The sequence below is a fragment of the Vigna unguiculata genome, chromosome 1 (genome assembly GCF_037176805.1).
Source record: "Vigna unguiculata cultivar grain cowpea cultivar isolate G323 ecotype 2 chromosome 1, ASM3717680v1, whole genome shotgun sequence".
Taxonomy (NCBI): Eukaryota; Viridiplantae; Streptophyta; class Magnoliopsida; order Fabales; family Fabaceae; genus Vigna; species Vigna unguiculata.
Window position 1 is genome coordinate 24,830,565 of NC_140792.1, and position 17,242 is coordinate 24,847,806.

At 33.7% G+C, this 17,242-nt stretch overlaps 1 protein-coding gene across 1 annotated transcript; it reads left to right on the forward strand.

Annotated features, from left to right (window-relative positions):
* Nucleotides 1–14,749: 14,749 nt before the first annotated feature.
* RWP1 (HXXXD-type acyl-transferase family protein) lies at nt 14,750–16,951 on the forward strand. The gene is made up of 3 exons (XM_028057981.2): nt 14,750–14,909; nt 15,057–15,507; nt 15,972–16,951. Exons 1-3 carry the CDS (start codon nt 14,755–14,757, stop codon nt 16,827–16,829), a joined length of 1,464 nt encoding a protein of 487 aa, XP_027913782.1. The 5' UTR covers nt 14,750–14,754; the 3' UTR covers nt 16,830–16,951.
* Nucleotides 16,952–17,242: the final 291 nt, after the last annotated feature.

Genomic DNA, 17,242 nt, shown 5'->3' on the forward strand with positions numbered 1-17,242 from the left:
CCTTCATCTTTATGGGTAAGAAATCTAACCTATGCCAATTTAGTGTGGTAATCTACAATGATTAGACCATATCTCTTACCACTAGTAGACGTAATTTTTGTACGACCAAATAAATCTATATGAATAAGTTCAAGCCTTTATGTAGAAACAATGTTCTTACTTCGAAAAAAAATGTTTTAATTTTCTTATTTTTCATGCATATCTCATAGAGCATATCCTTTTTGAATGATGTTAGAGTAAAGTACAACAAACCCTTGATGATTTGGATTAAGTATAGTTCAACAATAAAGTACATATAGACGAATATGATTTATTTATAAGGCAATAATTTTAAAATAGATCATGTCAGATGCTAGTGCTCCATCTAATATATGATGTAACACATTGTAATCTCTTGCTTCATCTGATAAGCAAAGTTTTAGTCAGACGACATACAAATGTCAAACTAATGTTTTACTTCATGAAATTCTCTACAAGCTTTATGTGTTGCATAAAATGTTTTTCATCTTTAGGTCTACCAACAAGCATCAAAGATATCTCGATGAATGTGTTCCTTTCCAACAAGCATCTTGACACGCCTTATGTTAAACCTTGTAATGGCTATATGTCGTTCAGGGTCAAGTGCTTTACTTCAGTTTGGGCGTAAGCTCTCTAACCTAGGCCTAATAAGTCATGTCAACTATTAGGATGTTGTTTAAAGAAGAATTAAAAATTTAATGCTACATGAAGTGCATTTAATGCATCTCTATGTCCATGTGTGAACAAATGCAACTTTGAAGGTGAATACTCAAGTTTAAGTTTTTTAACAAACAAAAAATAATATTCAATGACTCTTTCCTCAACACTCTACATAAAGCAATCTTCCTTTGTAAAACCATTTTAGTTAGGAGTGATTGCATTCCAAAATATACTCAAGTCTTGGCCAAAGTAGTTGCGCTTCAAACAATACTCGGGTTATCTAGCCAAGAGTGATCAAGTTCTAAATAATACTTTGTTGTATATTCAAAAATTTAGTATACTTAGAGAAACATGATTAGTTGATCAAGATCTGGATGTAGTTTGCATTTACAAATGACCCATTATGAAAATTTTAAGTGTAAATCCTTCTTTTCTTTAAACTTGATAAATTGCATGCTATTAAATTTGTTCTATTAAAAACTTCCCTTTGTTAACACACTATCATATGCAACTTTGCAAAAATTTGAAGACATTTTAATACATATTCAACCTTTCCTTCTTGCACATTTAACCTATTTTCATAAATGATGTTTTGGGTAGCCCTTTTACAAGGTCAAGTTTTTGCAAATTTGAGGTTAATCTCAAACTTGTACGATCAAACTTTATGTGCCCATTGATCACCTCGCTTATTATTAATTGACAATGAATGAGTTCAATTTCTTCTTTCTCAAAGTCCATTCCTCTTTTGTCGAAAATTTTTCATGATAACCATATTAAAAGATTCAATCTCTTATGCTCTTTTGTAGTTGATGATATAACTCTCTGTTGAGTCTTCTTTTCTATAATTAGATTATCTAACATTAGAGGATGGTCATCTTCAGACAATCTCTTATATGAAGCTTTGATTTTGAAAGTAAGTGACATATTTTTATTTTAATTTTCCTTAAACTCTAAACTAATAATGTTATAATTCTCTTTCAAGTTTTTAAGCTCTTTTTTCACTATTTCGTTTTCTTCCATCAAATTGTTTTCTTTAAAGGAAGAATGGTTTAAAGGAAAATAATTGGTTTTTAAAGCATCAATTTGGTAAGAAAATATTTTTACCACTCTTCTTATATTTTCTGTAAGCTTGAGAGATGAGTTAGAAAAAAGCTCATGATATGCTTCTATAACTAAGTGTAAGTTTGAGAAGTCTACCTCATCTTTACATTCGTCTGAGTGGTCAAACGATATATTTGCCATAAGGCATAGGTTGGCCATTTCCTCTACTACATTTTCAGACTGAAAGTCATCTAGATCTTCTTAAGTGGAAATGAGCACCTTTTATACGTCCTCCTTAAATAAGATTTAATGTCTTTCTTGATTGTTGTCCATTCATAGGAGCTCTAATTTGAAGGGTCTAAGTTTCTTACACCAGTAAAAAAAATTGGAGCTTCTTTTCTCTTTTCTCTAGAGTCTCTTTCTTGGTGAGGTTGTACTTTTCTACCTTTGGGACCTCCCTTCTTTTTCCAAATTTGGTGAATCTTCTTTTGGATAAATGATTCTTATCTTCTACATCAAATTCTCCATGTTATAAGGGTTTGTCTAAAAGTTCTTTAACCTTATAAGCTTTGGTAGGCATGTATTTCCTACTTAAGAGCTTTGTGCTTGTACTTCTTTCTTTGTTATCACATCTTGTTGTAACTCTAACTCGTTCACTTTAGGAATTATGTATGAGCTCTTTTAAAGACATTCTGTATAATCTTTTGGATGCTTTTAAAGTTATCAGTTATGGTATTCATTTGTTAGGCAAGCTACACAATATTTGGTCATTGTGATCATATAAATCATAAGGCTTACATAAAAGAACATGGTTCATTTAACATGGTTTGAGACCTATTGAAACATACTTTGTATACTTTTTCATTCTCTTTCATGTTAAAGAGCTTATATACCCAAGTAAGAATACCAAGTGTGTTACACTTTACCAATATGGAACTAGAGGTGTCAAAATGGGTTCAAACTTGTCAACTTGGCTCACCACAGGTTTAAGACGAGTTGAGTTGGAAATAATCTATCTTGTTTAAATGTGGGTCAAACTAAATGCGACTAGTTAAATTAGTTTGGGTTAGGTTGGAAGTGGATTAACCCGTAACCCACCAATAACAACCCTTTATTATTTTGTTACTATTTTTTCATATTTTTTATTGTAATGATTTACTATTTCTAATTATGTAGGTTGACAATTTGATCTTTTTAAAAATTAAATTAGTTTAATAATGTTTGAATAATTTGGATACTTAATTATTTCTTTATCTAATTATATAAGTGGACAATTTAATTTTCAACTACTATATTTATAATAATATTTGGTGGAATGAGTGAACACTTTAATTGTACTACTATAAATAAATGAGTTGAGTCATATTAGAAATATATAAATAAATAGGGAGAACAAAATATTAGTCAGTTCACCTAAATCATCGACCCTTGATGACTTGAGTCAAGTTACAAAACTTTTGACATATCGAAAAGTGGATTGAGTTAATTCATTTTTAACTCAATCCGTATTGAACTAACCCGTATGAAACGAACATTTTAACACCTTTATGTAGGACCCTTATATGTAATAACAAAAATATTCCACTTCTTCTCTTCTTATTTGAGGACTTGCATATTTTTAATATTTTTCATGTAACAATGTAGATATAAGAGTTTGTTGAATCTTGAAATTTTAAAGTATCTTTGTTTTTGATAATTCTCATTCTCAATCATCCTCTTTTAATCATTCTCCGTACTCTTTTAGTTGCTCACTTTATCTTCGTCATTTTTTATCATCCTCACTTTCTTTTCCTTTTTCATTAGCACTAAAGAGGGATGTTGTTTTTGTTTAATTTTAGGCCTAAGGATAACTTGTGGTTCATATGTAAATATGATATCTAATTCTCTTTATAAAAAAACTTATTTTAAAACATCTCTCTTCTAACCGAAAGTTTTAGATATGTTTTAGAAACTAAATTTTAAAACTACAGAAATATCATTAAAGCATATTTCCATATAATTTGAATTGAGAGTAATGAAATAATTTTATATCAAAATGAAGTCAAAAAAAAAATAACTTTTAAGTTTAAGGGATAAAATATTATTTTAAATTTAAAAAAGTATTTTACAACTTAGGATACTAAAACTCAAATTTGAGAAACTAGAAACATGTATAATAATATTTACATGTTATATACAAGGTCACATGAAAAGAAGAGTGACATGGTTTCCAGTACTGATGAAGGCTTGATCCCTACCAATGATGATGGCACATGGCAAATGCTTAGAAGAAAGGGAGTTCCTTGATCCCTTCCTTTGCTTTTATTTTCTTTAGTTTTAATTCCATTAAGTTGGCTTGGTTGACTATTTTTAATTTGACTTGTTGACCTTGACTTTGGGTTGACTTGTTGACTCAAAATATTAGCTTATCCTAAAGCCAACATGCTAAACTAACTTTATTTGTTTTGTAGGATAATCAAGGAGGTGGTACACAAAGTAGACAAGTGGCACATGAAGACAAGCCCATGTGGAGGAGAGAGAGATGGAAAAGCTTTCTAGAAACATCTAGAAAGGATGACCACATGCCTTAGCCACCAAGAAGTCTAGAAACATCTAGAAGGAGCATCCACCTTGCCTTGGCCAAGAAGGATTCTAGAATGTGTCCATGTGCTCCTTTGTTGACCTACTTTCTAGACTCTAGATTTTTTTTATCTGCATTGTAATCCTTTTTAGCTTATTTATTTTTGCTAAGAGGCCCCTAGGCACTTCTATATAAGGGGACCTCTAACACTAGTACAAGGGTTGAACATTTTGGAGATATTAAACACCTTTGTGTATCAACCATTGTGAGAGTCTTCCTCCCTAGGGAGTGAATGCTTTTAAGCCTTATCTTGAATCTTGATTCAAGTGGCGGCACACATCCACTCATCTTCAAGGTTGCCATGGCTTCTTCTAGCCTAGCCTTGTAGTGGCGTGCTTCTCACATTTTTATCATTCCTTACCTTTCCATTTTATGCTTTCTTCTTCCTTTGTGTGTGACTTGGGTTTTACTCTTTTTATGTGTTTTCCACTCTTATTTGTTTTGAATCAATTCATTCTTCTCTTCTCTAGAACCTTGGAAAGGAACCTTCACATCTATATAGCTTGCTATCTGAATGTCCAGTGGGGATTTCCTTGGTTTTCTTAATCAATCATCACCATATTCATTAATCTTTTAAAAGGAACAAGATAATCCTACATCATGTACCTAGGTGGATGATTATGATATCAATAATATTTAGAGATTATATTTTCTTAAAATCAAAGAAAAATTTCTTGTAGGATATTAAAGAACAAAGTTGATGTAGAATTGAGTTGATTCCTTTTAAGATTTATGAATATGGTGAAGGTTGCTTAAGAAAGTCTATAGTGAAGATTCCTACTCGACATTAAGATAGCATGCTATCTAGATGTGAAGGTACACTTCAAAAGACTCTAGAGAAGAAGAGAAATGGATTGATTCAAGAAGCAAAATATGATGAGGAACAAAAGTTAAATGCCAAATTTAAAGAAGAAGAAATAAATCATGAAAATGGAAAGGCGAGGCATGAAAGATGTGAAAAGCATGCTACAAGGCTAGGCAAAAACATTGGAACCTTGAAGATGAGTGGAAGGTGCCGCGACTTGAGTCTAGCTCAAGATAAGGCTTAAAAGTCTAACTCCCAAAAAAGGATACTCTCACAAAGGCTGAACACAAATGTGTATGAAATGATCAACCCTTTTACAAGTAGTAGAGGACTCCTTATATAGAAGTGTTTAGGGGTCTCTAAGCAAAACACACAAGTTCAAAAAGTGCTACAAGCTAAGAAACCCTACATTCTAGAAGGTAGGCTAAATAGTGCATCATCCAATAAAATAAAAGGCCTTTCAACGTTCAATATTTTCGAACTTTGACATCTGTCCAAATTCTGATGTCGTATAGGGTGACGTCAAAATTAACGTTTAAAAAAATGCTCGACGTCACTTAATGTCGGTGGGAAAGACATCTGACATCCCTTAACGTTAAAGGATGAGGAGCCAGATGTCCAATTTCGTGACAAATGAGCCAAAATGCAGCTGGTTTTGATGTCTGATGTTGCACTGCTATATGTTAAAGGACGTCGATTGTTGCACAGTTCGACGTCCTTTGTTGTTTGGAATGCAACAACAGACGTCAAAATCAACTATTTTTTTAGTTGCATTTACAATTTTCCCACACCTGACAACCAGAAAAAATTCCAAAAACAATTCATAAATATTTCTAGCATAGTTCTAGATATATAGTTATATCTAATAATACTAAAGTTGTCTAAACTATTACAATTATAACCAAACTAAAAGTTACATCAACAAAGTGTTATCCAACAAAGATTTAAAAAAAATTCCTAATGCTAGTGGTCCTAACAACATCGTTGCAATAGATATGCTACTTACTCCTGTCTTAGTGTCTAGATAATGTCCTCCGATAGAAGGGATGAATTCTTGAACTGCTGAAAAAAATAATTCAACTTCATTATGTATGAATATCATTGTTTAAAGTTTGATATGATTTATAATATGTGAAGGGTATATATATTATTACCTTTGTCCAATCATCTTTAATTGTAACTCGAATGATTGTTCTTATCCAAGACATGATATAATAACCACAATGCTATGAATCTTCTTACTTGTTACACTAAACATGACAAAGAAAATAATCACATATCAAGGTCATAGGTTGACATGCAGAAATTAATAACTTTAAATGAATGAGTTCCAACCTTTGGATAATACTTTCAGTTGTTGTGCTCTAGGCATACCCAAAATTCTAATGAAATTTTGGAAACATAAAACATAGGTTAGTTTTAATATAACTAAGTAGATGATATGAAAAAAAGTAACACTTACTTCTGTAACATGTTTTTCAAACCAGATTTAATCTTCCAATGACATGAACACAACCATACAACCGTGCATTGTGTTGGAATGATCACCAATAGTTGCCAATTATACCTACCATCAATCACATGTAGTTAGTCGAATAATTAATAATACTTCATAAAATATTAAAAGCAATAACACCTACCCATCAATGTAAGGCGCAAAGTATATCTCTCTTTTTAACTTAGCCGTCTATGTTTGCAAATAAATTTTGATGTACTCATGTGTGTTTCCATAAGGTTAAATGGTCTGAGGTTCAATGAATCCATACATTGAAGCTCGACCTTGGTCCACAATTACTTTGCCCATGTACCTATATGAAGACAATTAGTTATGAATTAGAAAATACCAATTCCAAGTTTTAAATATGGAATACAATAAAAAAAATCTTACATTCACCAAAGTTATATAATTGAAATATACACAATTTTTTGACCGTGCTTAAATTGAATATAAATCGTGTTTTCTTCACAAATGGGACATGCAAAATGACCTTTAACACTGTAACCACTGAAGTTTCAATATGCTGGAAAATCATTTATCATGCAAAACAACATTGCATGCAAATACAATGTTTCTTGAAAATATGAATAGTACACATCAGCGCCTTTTTTCCATAACAATTTCAAATCCACGATCAACGACTTAAGGTACACATCAATGTCATTTCTAGGTTGTTTAGAACCCGATATCATCATGGACAACATCATATGTTTTCTCTTCATGCACAACAAAGGAGATAGATTGTAAATCATCAACAAAACTGGCCATGAACTATATTTGTTACTTAAGTTACCATAAAGATTCATACCATCTGTAGCAAGTCCAAATTTTAAGCTTCTTGGCTCTGCACCAAATTTTGGAAATGTTTCATCAATCTTTTTCCATTGTGGAGAATCAGTTGGGTGTCGAAGAAAATTATCACACTTTCTTCCATCAACATGTCATTTTAGGTTCTTTGCATATCTTTTTCAATGGAAAACATTCATTTGAATCTAGGTATTATAGGCAAGTACAACATCACCTTAGCATGTACATAATTTTTGTCTTCATCACCACTATTTCCATCAATTTTCTTTTTAAACCGTGATAAACCACATGTTGGACACGTCTTCAATGATGCAAACTCATCTTTGTATAAAACATAATTGTAGGGGGCATGCTTGTATCTTTTGATATTCCAAATCCATTGGACATTAAATTTTGTTCTCCTCGTAATTACGAATGGGTAACATTTTATTTTCTGGAAGCATCTCATTCAACAACTCCAACAATTCTGTGAAACTTTTATCGGTCCATCCATTCCTTGCTTTTAAACTGAAGAATTTCAAAGTTACTATAAGTCATGTAAAGTTAGCGCATCCTGGGTACAACTCTTCCTTTGAATCTGACTTAAGAGAATCATATAAATAAGCTTTTCCAAATTTTTCTTCCCCAACATCACGTACCATGTCTTCTACCATACTATGTTCATAAAAAACTCCATCAATCTCAAACTTTTAACTCTCACAAGGTGAGGCCTTACCCATTTGAAAAAAATATTTTTCATAATTTGCTAACACATATACGAAGAAGTCAAACATCATAAATTTGACAAAATTTTGACAGCATTTCGCATTGGTTTTTGAAATACACAAAATGAAAGTGATCACTTATGATCATAATCAAATATGCATCCATAAAACAACACAAAATTACCTCAATCAAAATTTTATCAAATTTATGCATAAACCTCAATATACATGTTATAACCATTTATGAAAAATAGTATTTTCAAACTATCCGATTGGACAATTCAAGATTTAATACAAGCAATTCAAAATTTAGTCATTTGTACTAAATCTCAAACGGGAAATACGGTTCGATCAATGTTATGAACTAAAGTTATAATAATATTCATATATAAAACATCAATTCAACAATAATATTAAAATATCAAGTAAAATTAGAATCATTTCAACATGAAACATCTAATAATAAATATTAATTTCATTACAAATTTTTCAAATATCATGAAATGGGGATGAAAACATTGCCTTTACATGAAATGGAGATGAAAGCGAAAACCAATAGGTTCAAAATGATTAAATCAATGCACAAACAAAAACCCAACAACTTTAATGATGGAAAACAAAGCCAAACTCACCTGTGGAGGTCTTTGTTGCCGGCGACGATGAAGGATAAGCTCCTGGGAAGAAACAATTGACACTTTCTTATTCGCGGGGATGACTTAAAACACATTTTGACGTCAAGGCTGCCTTGGGCCGACATTGAGTGATGTTAGGGCTTCTCTAGGCCGACGTCCTTTGTAGAAAACATCAGGACTTTTTCGGGCCAACATTAAGTGATGTTAGGGCTTCCTTGGGATAATACAAAATTTGTCAATTTATTTACAAAAAATGCCACCAGTCATTTTTGACGTTATGCTTCTTTTGGGCGGACGTTGAATGGGTGACATTATAAGCCCTTTTTGTGTTAGTGATCATTGCCTCTAAGGTGAGTCTTGTAAGACCCGTGAAATTTAATTAATTAATAAATGCCGGTCGTGGGAGCCTTTATGACATTAAATGTTGATTGATGTGACATAGAAAAGTATTAGCTCAAATGGTTGAGAGTACTTGATTGTGTGAGGGGACTTAGGTTCAAGTCTTATATATGCCATTATGTGTTATTTATTTGATTACTATTTTAATAATATGCTTGATCATGATGAGTGATAATATAATCCTAGAATTATAGGAATTATCACGAAGTATGAATTGTTTGTATGGTTGTGCATTGAATTGACAATTTTATGGTTGTGTTCGAACCTTGGCCTAAGCAAAATAACTTTCTTTTTGCCAATTTTCTTTTTGGCATGGATGTGAAAGGCCAAAACCCTAGCAGTTAGAAGGGGCAGCCAAGGGGATGGAAAACCACCAAGGAATAACCATTGAATGATAATTAAAACCTAATTTTAATGGCATTTTCATTTTTGGACATTAACTACAATCAAGATCTAATTAAAGGGGCAAATTAAGGAAGAAAAGAAGAGTTTTCAGATTGGAAAATTTAGAGCATTGTGAGGAGTGCCATTCAAGAGGAAAACAAAGTTTAGTGAGTGCTTAATTGGAGCTGAATTCTGGGAGAGCTAAGGGAAGCCATTTTCAGTCAAGAAGAAACTTTCACATATTCAAATTTAAGTAAGGAAACCAAGTTAGGGGAGCTGGAATCCATGAATTTTCTTCGTGTTATTTATCTTTTTATGATGTATGATTGAATGGGATGCCTAAGATTTGATGTGTTGTGAAATTGTGTATTTCTGGAATTTTTCTAGAAACCGCCTGGCAGGTCTTCAAAGCCGCTAGGCGATGCATGCTGTTTTCTATTCATTTCTGGGTTCCTGTGAGGAACCACCTGGCGATGAGCTATGTGCCGCCAGGCAACGCAAACTGTGCCACCCAATTTCTAGGTTTTTGTCTGAACTGCCTGGCAGTGAAGAACATCCGTTAGGCGATGTGAGCAGGTTTGGGATTCTAGATTGACCTTGGATGGGGGAAAGGGTAGCCTAAACCATTACTTAAGTATTGAAGGCCTATAACCTTTGAATTACACCGCGGTGGTAAGTTAATTGGATGAAATCATATGAACGTGTGGTTAGGGTTTGAGAAATTGGGAATTTTCAAGTTAATGAGGATTAAGGTGCGAATTGTAGTAGGGACGTGTAGGCACACTTCCAAATTGATATTACCTAGTGCAGGATGTAAAATTGGCTGTTGAATTACGAAAATCATTAGAGGAATGCGTTCTGGGGATTTTGGAGAGAGTGACAGGTGTGACAGAAACTAGGATTTTTCCTAGAACTGATGCACCGCCTAACACAGGGTAAGTTACAGTCAGGCGACAGCGAAGAACGCAGTGGTTGTTTTGCGTTTTGGGTCTTGTGGAAACGAGGGTAAATTCTATTGGAGGGCTGAGAGAAAATGGTTCGTAAAACTAAAAGAGAAATCCGCTATTTTGAATACCTTGGAGGTAGAAAGATAAGCATGATTAAAGGAGGTGTATAGGGATTACACATTTTAAAATGTTAATATCACAATGAAAGTGAGGTTGGATTATAAAAAGGTGCAGTGACTGGTTTAAGTCAAGTAGAGGTAGGATACCTTAGTCCTTGGATAACTTATAAGCAATTTGATCTTAATTGTGAATGAATGAGTATGTGAAATGTTGGAGGGTAATGCATTGTGTTATAATAGAGGACGTGAACCAGAAGTACTGTTAAGATCATGACTGAAAGTATGAATCAGTGGAGAATTATTGTATGAACCTTAGGAGTGAGGGTAATTTAATGAACTTAGGCATTGAACCAGGAATTTGATGAATATGAGAAGATGAGAAACAAATGTATTACATGTGGGAAAGGAACTTCCAATGGTAGAGATGTGTGGTGTTTCATTAGAGATTGAGTATCGTGATGTGATGAGTATAAGGGTTGGAAAACTGATCTGTAGAAGCGTGAAAAACTAGTAATACACAAGTACTAGTGTAGCGCCTGGCGGTAATAATAGACTTGCCAGGCGAAAAGCTACCAAAATAGTGGAACACAAGATCATGTGGCGCTTGGCGATGAGGGTCATGTCACCAGGCGATACCTGTAAGCTAGTGACATCAGAGGTGCTTGGCGCTTGGCAGCATGTTTCCCCCACCAGACGGTCTGGAAGTGTGTTTCGCCTGGCGGCTCAGGAGTAGCACCAAGCAATATTGCAGAGGCAGAAAATATGTTTTGCTTGTTATGGGTGTGCGTGGTCTATAAGGCTTTGGGGATATCTCAAAGGTCGACTTGCTAGTGTTCCTTGAGTTGTGGCTCAGAACGTATTCCTTGAGTTGTGGCTCGGGATAGGGGTTAAGCACGTGACATTCCTTGAGTTGTGGCTCAAAATGACATCTCTTGAGTTGTGGCTCAAAATGACATCTCTTGAGTTGTGGCTCGAAATGACATCTCTTGAGTTGTGACTTGGGATGACGGATGAACACGAGGAACTCTTGAGTTATGGCTTGAGTTGGCGAGTGTTGTCGGTGTGAGTGTGCGAGTTGTGGCTCGTACGGATGGGTCCAGATAGATTGCCCTCCTCAGTGTGTGGCTGACGAGTTTGGTAGTCTTGAGACGTTACGAACTATGTTTGTATTGGGAACTCCACCTAGCGTTAGCAGGTTTCCCGCACATGCTGTACAAGTTGTGGCTTGTAGGTGTGGCAGCAAGACATGGTGGTGCCATGTGATATGGGATCAAAGGGTAGAAATTCCTCTAGTGTGTTTGTATGTACATATGTTTTATATATGTGTTGTTTAACTGTTAGCTCACCCTATCTGCTTGTGTTTGGCAATGATCGTGTACGCGGTACATGGGAGCAGATGATGTTACAAGTGGATCTGGTGAGACATATATAGCGCTAGAGCGTGGGATATGGGAGAAAAGATTTATCCGAGTTTTAAGTTTATGATTTTAAAGGAATTGTAAAATTTTATATTATCAGATTTTGGTATTGTAATTGAGTTTTATAAGTATGGACTTTGAAATAAATTATGAGATAATAACTTTTATATTATCAGATTTTGGTATTGTAATTGAGTTTTATAAGTATGGACTTTGAAATAAATTCTGAGATAATAAATGTTCAATTTTCCTGTGTTTTTGGGAAATGATGTTTTAATAAATGACGCTTATTTATTACTTCCTTATTTTATTAATTTATTTTGTAATATCCGGTCGGGATGTTACAAGTCTCAACGAAGACAAGCGTGGTCAAACATTCTTGATGTTTCTAGAACTCTTCAAGGTGGATTCTTGACCAAGGCATGTGGTCCCTGATCCTAGATTTTTCTAAAATGCTTAACTTCTTCTCTCTCTTTCATATGTGCTCCTTTTGCGCCACCTATGCTCCCATTTGTTCCACCTCCTTTGTCATCTTTAATTGTCCTACAAAATAAGTAAATATGGAAGAGTCAATGTCAACAAGTCAACTAAGAAAAGTCAACTAAGCCAACTTCATGGAAATCAAACTAATGAAATGCTAAACAAAGATAGAGATGGAAAAAACTCCCCTTTTGTCATACTTCTTGTAGCTCTCCTTGGGATGGGTTGCATGGTACTTGGTGTGGTGGTCATGCCTTCATCAAAAGTTGGATCTAGAAGTGACAAAATAAGTTGGGTTGGCTAGTTTTTACTTAATTTGTCATTGGTTCACTAAAACTAAAGTGAGTTAGACTAACCCGCCGTAGTAAAATAGATTAGAATTTGTGACTTGTTCCACCAAAGGACATGACAACAAATTAGTGGAAGTACTCACCAACTATTTTTTTTTTTTACTTTTAGAATTGATTTATGTATATAAATATTAAAAATATATTTAATGATATAAATATTTTAAATTTTTAATTGATTAATTAATATCTTTAATTAGATAAATTAAAATAATTATTATATTTACATTCAAAATTATTATCATAATTAATAATTGAAACTTAATTTATAAGTGTTAATGATTTAAAAAATTCATTTTTAAATTATTTTGTATTTTAATTTTCAATTTATAGGAACAGGTTCACGAATAGCTTATAACATCTCACCTCGAGTTTATCAATTTGAAGGACTTAGTGAGTTAGTCTAAACGTGATTGATGGATTAAATTTTTTATCAATTTGAAAGACTAAGTGAATTAGACTAAACTTAATTGACAGATTAAAAATTTTAACTCGACCGTCAAATTTTAATGAGTTGGTATATTGATATATGTGCCATGACATATTTTTCAACCCCAAATTAGATTTAACCAAAATTTTAAAATTGAAAACATAAAAATTAAGCTAGAAAGTAAAAGGAAATTAGAAATTAAATTGTCATTAAAATAAACTAATTTGAGTCGATGATTAATTTAAGAGTTAAACTTGTATTTGTGTGTTTAACTTGTGACTTCATCATAATTTATTTCTGGGTCGTTATACATGTCAACTTCACGCTGGCCATGTACTTGTGCACGTTAAGATATAATATTATCTAAAAATTAGGTCAAAGTCATGTTGATTTTTCAGTGCCCAATAAAGAAGTTAAGGTCTACAAGTTTAGCAATTTTTCGCTTATCAGATTATAGTTGACTAAACTCCTTACGAATGAACGTTCAGTTTTGGGTTACCTCATGTTTTCTTATGCACCATCAATATTACCAAAACCATGTAACTTATCAAATGTTACTATTATACATACAAAACAAGTAATATCACAAAAGTCTCCAACGTCTCCTCCAACTTTCTAGACTTTCTATAATACATGTTATTAGTATTAATTGTTTTATTATCATCTTCAATTATTGACATAATTAACTTTGGGAAGCTAGATCAGTTAAGCTACAATTTAGGATTGTTTTAATGAACAGAAAATTAATATTTGAAAATAGGCATGAAAATTATGAAATTATAATTTAAATAAAAGTTAAAACAAATGTGTCAGTCTTTATCTAAATTATATAGATTTTTCAAACGAAGAAAACAGAAAACACTCGATGTAGGTGTAGTGATTTTGTCTGCGCCACAACAGGAAAATTGATGTTCTGGAAATAGACTTATGTGTGAACAAATACACTAAGGCATAATTTTAAAAAGTAATAAACTTAAAAATATTATTTTGTCAAAATGTCGGTGAATATCTCACATCAATAATATGATTTAAAAAAAAAATCATTTCTAAACTTAAAAATAATTTCTTAACCCAATAAAGGGTTAAGATTTAAAATAATAATTTGAATATTAATTTTTGGGAGGATTCAATGTGAATGTAAACACGTACTTCAAAATCATGCCACTGAAACACGATGATGCTATTTTGAGTTAATTTCCAAAAGTGATGATCTTGGAAGGAACAACTAATTAAACAAAATATTAGGTTAGCAAATTTGGGATACCAACCTCACCAAACAAGCTCATCTTTGTTCATCTTCTGATTTGGTTCCTTTTGTCTTTGGTCTCTTTACTAGTGGCCTACCCTCACCCACATAGATCCACAGTACACAAAAAGTGAAAAAAAAAGAGACAATCAAGTCCTAAAGATACCACGTATTTTATTAGTAGCTTGGACCGTTGCCAATGAACAACTACCTCTCACCTTCACATTATATTTATTTTGTTCCATTGCTATGTTTTGAACATCTTAGCACACCACCTACATCATACATATATACCTTGCAACTTTCCCTTGAGGGAACTCAGACCCTTGTCATATTGTGTGAGGGACACCACAGGTATGAGAAACACCACATGTGTTCCTGATGATGCTTTCAACATTGCATGCTCTACTCTTATATTTTCATGATCACTTATTTTCAATAGTTCATAGAGTGCTTCTATTTCCATTCACTACTCATGTTTCTATTGCTTTTTTTCTGTAGGCTGTTAAGGAAAATGGCTAATGAGAATGGTTTCCAGCAGCTTAGTGTGAAGCTAGGTGAACCAACTCTTGTTCCACCAGCTGAAGAAACAAAGAAGGGTTTGTATTTCCTATCTAACCTTGACCAGAACATTGCAGTGATTGTGAGAACTGTTTATTGCTTCAAAACTGCTGAGAGGGGGAATGAGAAGGCTGTGGAAGTGATCAAGAATGCACTGAAGAAGGTTCTTGTCCACTATTACCCTCTTGCTGGGAGACTCACTATAAGCTCAGAGGGTAAACTCATAGTGGATTGCACAGGGGAAGGTGCCTTGTTTGTGGAGGCTCAAGCAAACTGTTCAATGGAAGAGATTGGTGACATCACAAAACCAGACCCTGGTACTCTTGGTAAGCTGGTTTATGATATTCCTGGAGCAAAACACATTCTTCAGATGCCTCCTTTAGTTGCTCAGGTAAGTTTTATCATTGTCCTTCAGGAGTTACTTTGTTTTTGGTACATAATTCTTAATTGTTTTATTATAACAATTTATCAAGTTCTTGGTAGGATTTATAAATGGAAAAATATGACTATTTTGAATGTCTCATATAAAAGTTAGCAGCACATTTGTTTGACAAAATTTAAGGATGCTAGTGTTTGTGACTAAAATTGGTTTAGTTTCTGAATTTTTATCAGTAGCACTATATCTTTTCTTTTCATGCTAACCTTATCCATTCTGCAAATACCGGAGCTTCTATTTCTGATATAATGACAGTAAAAATCCGTGTCAGAACTTTAACAACACAACATCTCTTAATTATGCGTCCTTTCCCATGTACTTGTGAATGCATTCATTCTCACCAAGAAAATGATTCAGAAAATGGTCCCACACTTCTCACAAGGTATTGCAGTTCTGAAAGTGTGAACTCTATAATCCAGGTGACAAAGTTCAAATGTGGAGGCTTTGCTCTTGGGCTGTGCATGAACCACTGCATGTTTGATGGCATTGGTGCAATGGAGTTTGTGAACTCTTGGGGACAAGTGGCCAGAGACTTGCCACTTTCAATCCCTCCAGTGCTTGATAGAAGCATACTAAAGGCAAGAAACCCACCAAAGATAGAGCACCTGCATCAAGAATTTGCTGACATAGAAGACAAATCAAACACTGCTACTTTATACGAAGATGAAATGGTTTACAGGTCCTTCTGTTTTGACCCTGAGAAGCTAAAGGAGCTGAAGAAGAAAGCAATGCAAGATGGGGCTCTTGATGCATGCACAACATTTGAAGTTCTCTCAGCGTTTGTGTGGATAGCAAGAACCAAGGCACTGAAAATGCTACCTGAGCAACAAACAAAGCTTCTTTTTGCTGTTGATGGAAGGGCCAAGTTCAACCCTCCTCTTTCAAAAGGGTACTTTGGAAATGGAATTGTGCTGACAAATTCTGTGTGCCAAGCTGGGGAACTAACACAAAAGCCTCTCTCATTTGCTGTGAGACTCATTCAAGATGCTATCAAGATGGTGACAGATAGCTACATGAGATCAGCCATTGATTACTTTGAGGTGACAAGAGCAAGGCCTTCTCTTGCTTGCACTCTTCTCATCACAACTTGGTCTAGACTTTCCTTTCACACCACTGATTTTGGATGGGGAGACCCTGTGCTTTCAGGGCCAGTGTCTCTTCCAGAGAAGGAAGTGATTTTGTTCCTCTCACATGGCCAAGAGCGAAGAAATATAAATGTGCTTCTGGGTTTGCCTTCTACTGTCATGAAGATTTTCCAAGAGTTGATGCAGATATAATTAACAAACTATGTGTTATTATGTCATTGTGTTATTTGTCTTAAGTTATTCTGTTGTTTATGGAAGAAGAAAGTATTTATTGTGCTTATGAATTTATTTGTACCAATCAATAATTGAAACTTTATGTCTTGTTTGTGAATTTAATTTAAATTTATGCTGAAAAGGACACAACCTAAATACTTGAAAGGGACACAACCTAAATGATCTTGTGTTAGTTTAGGATATGGATCTTCCTTGTTTTTCTCCGCCCATATTTCCTGACACACATGGCACGTGTAAGAATTAATTATTTGATTTAATTTATCTTGTATCATAATTTGTTTTACTAATTTGAGATTAAATTTGCGGTTCAACCAAATTAAAATTGCATGATTCAATTCCTCTCACTGCAAGCCCATTCAGCTGAAATTGTT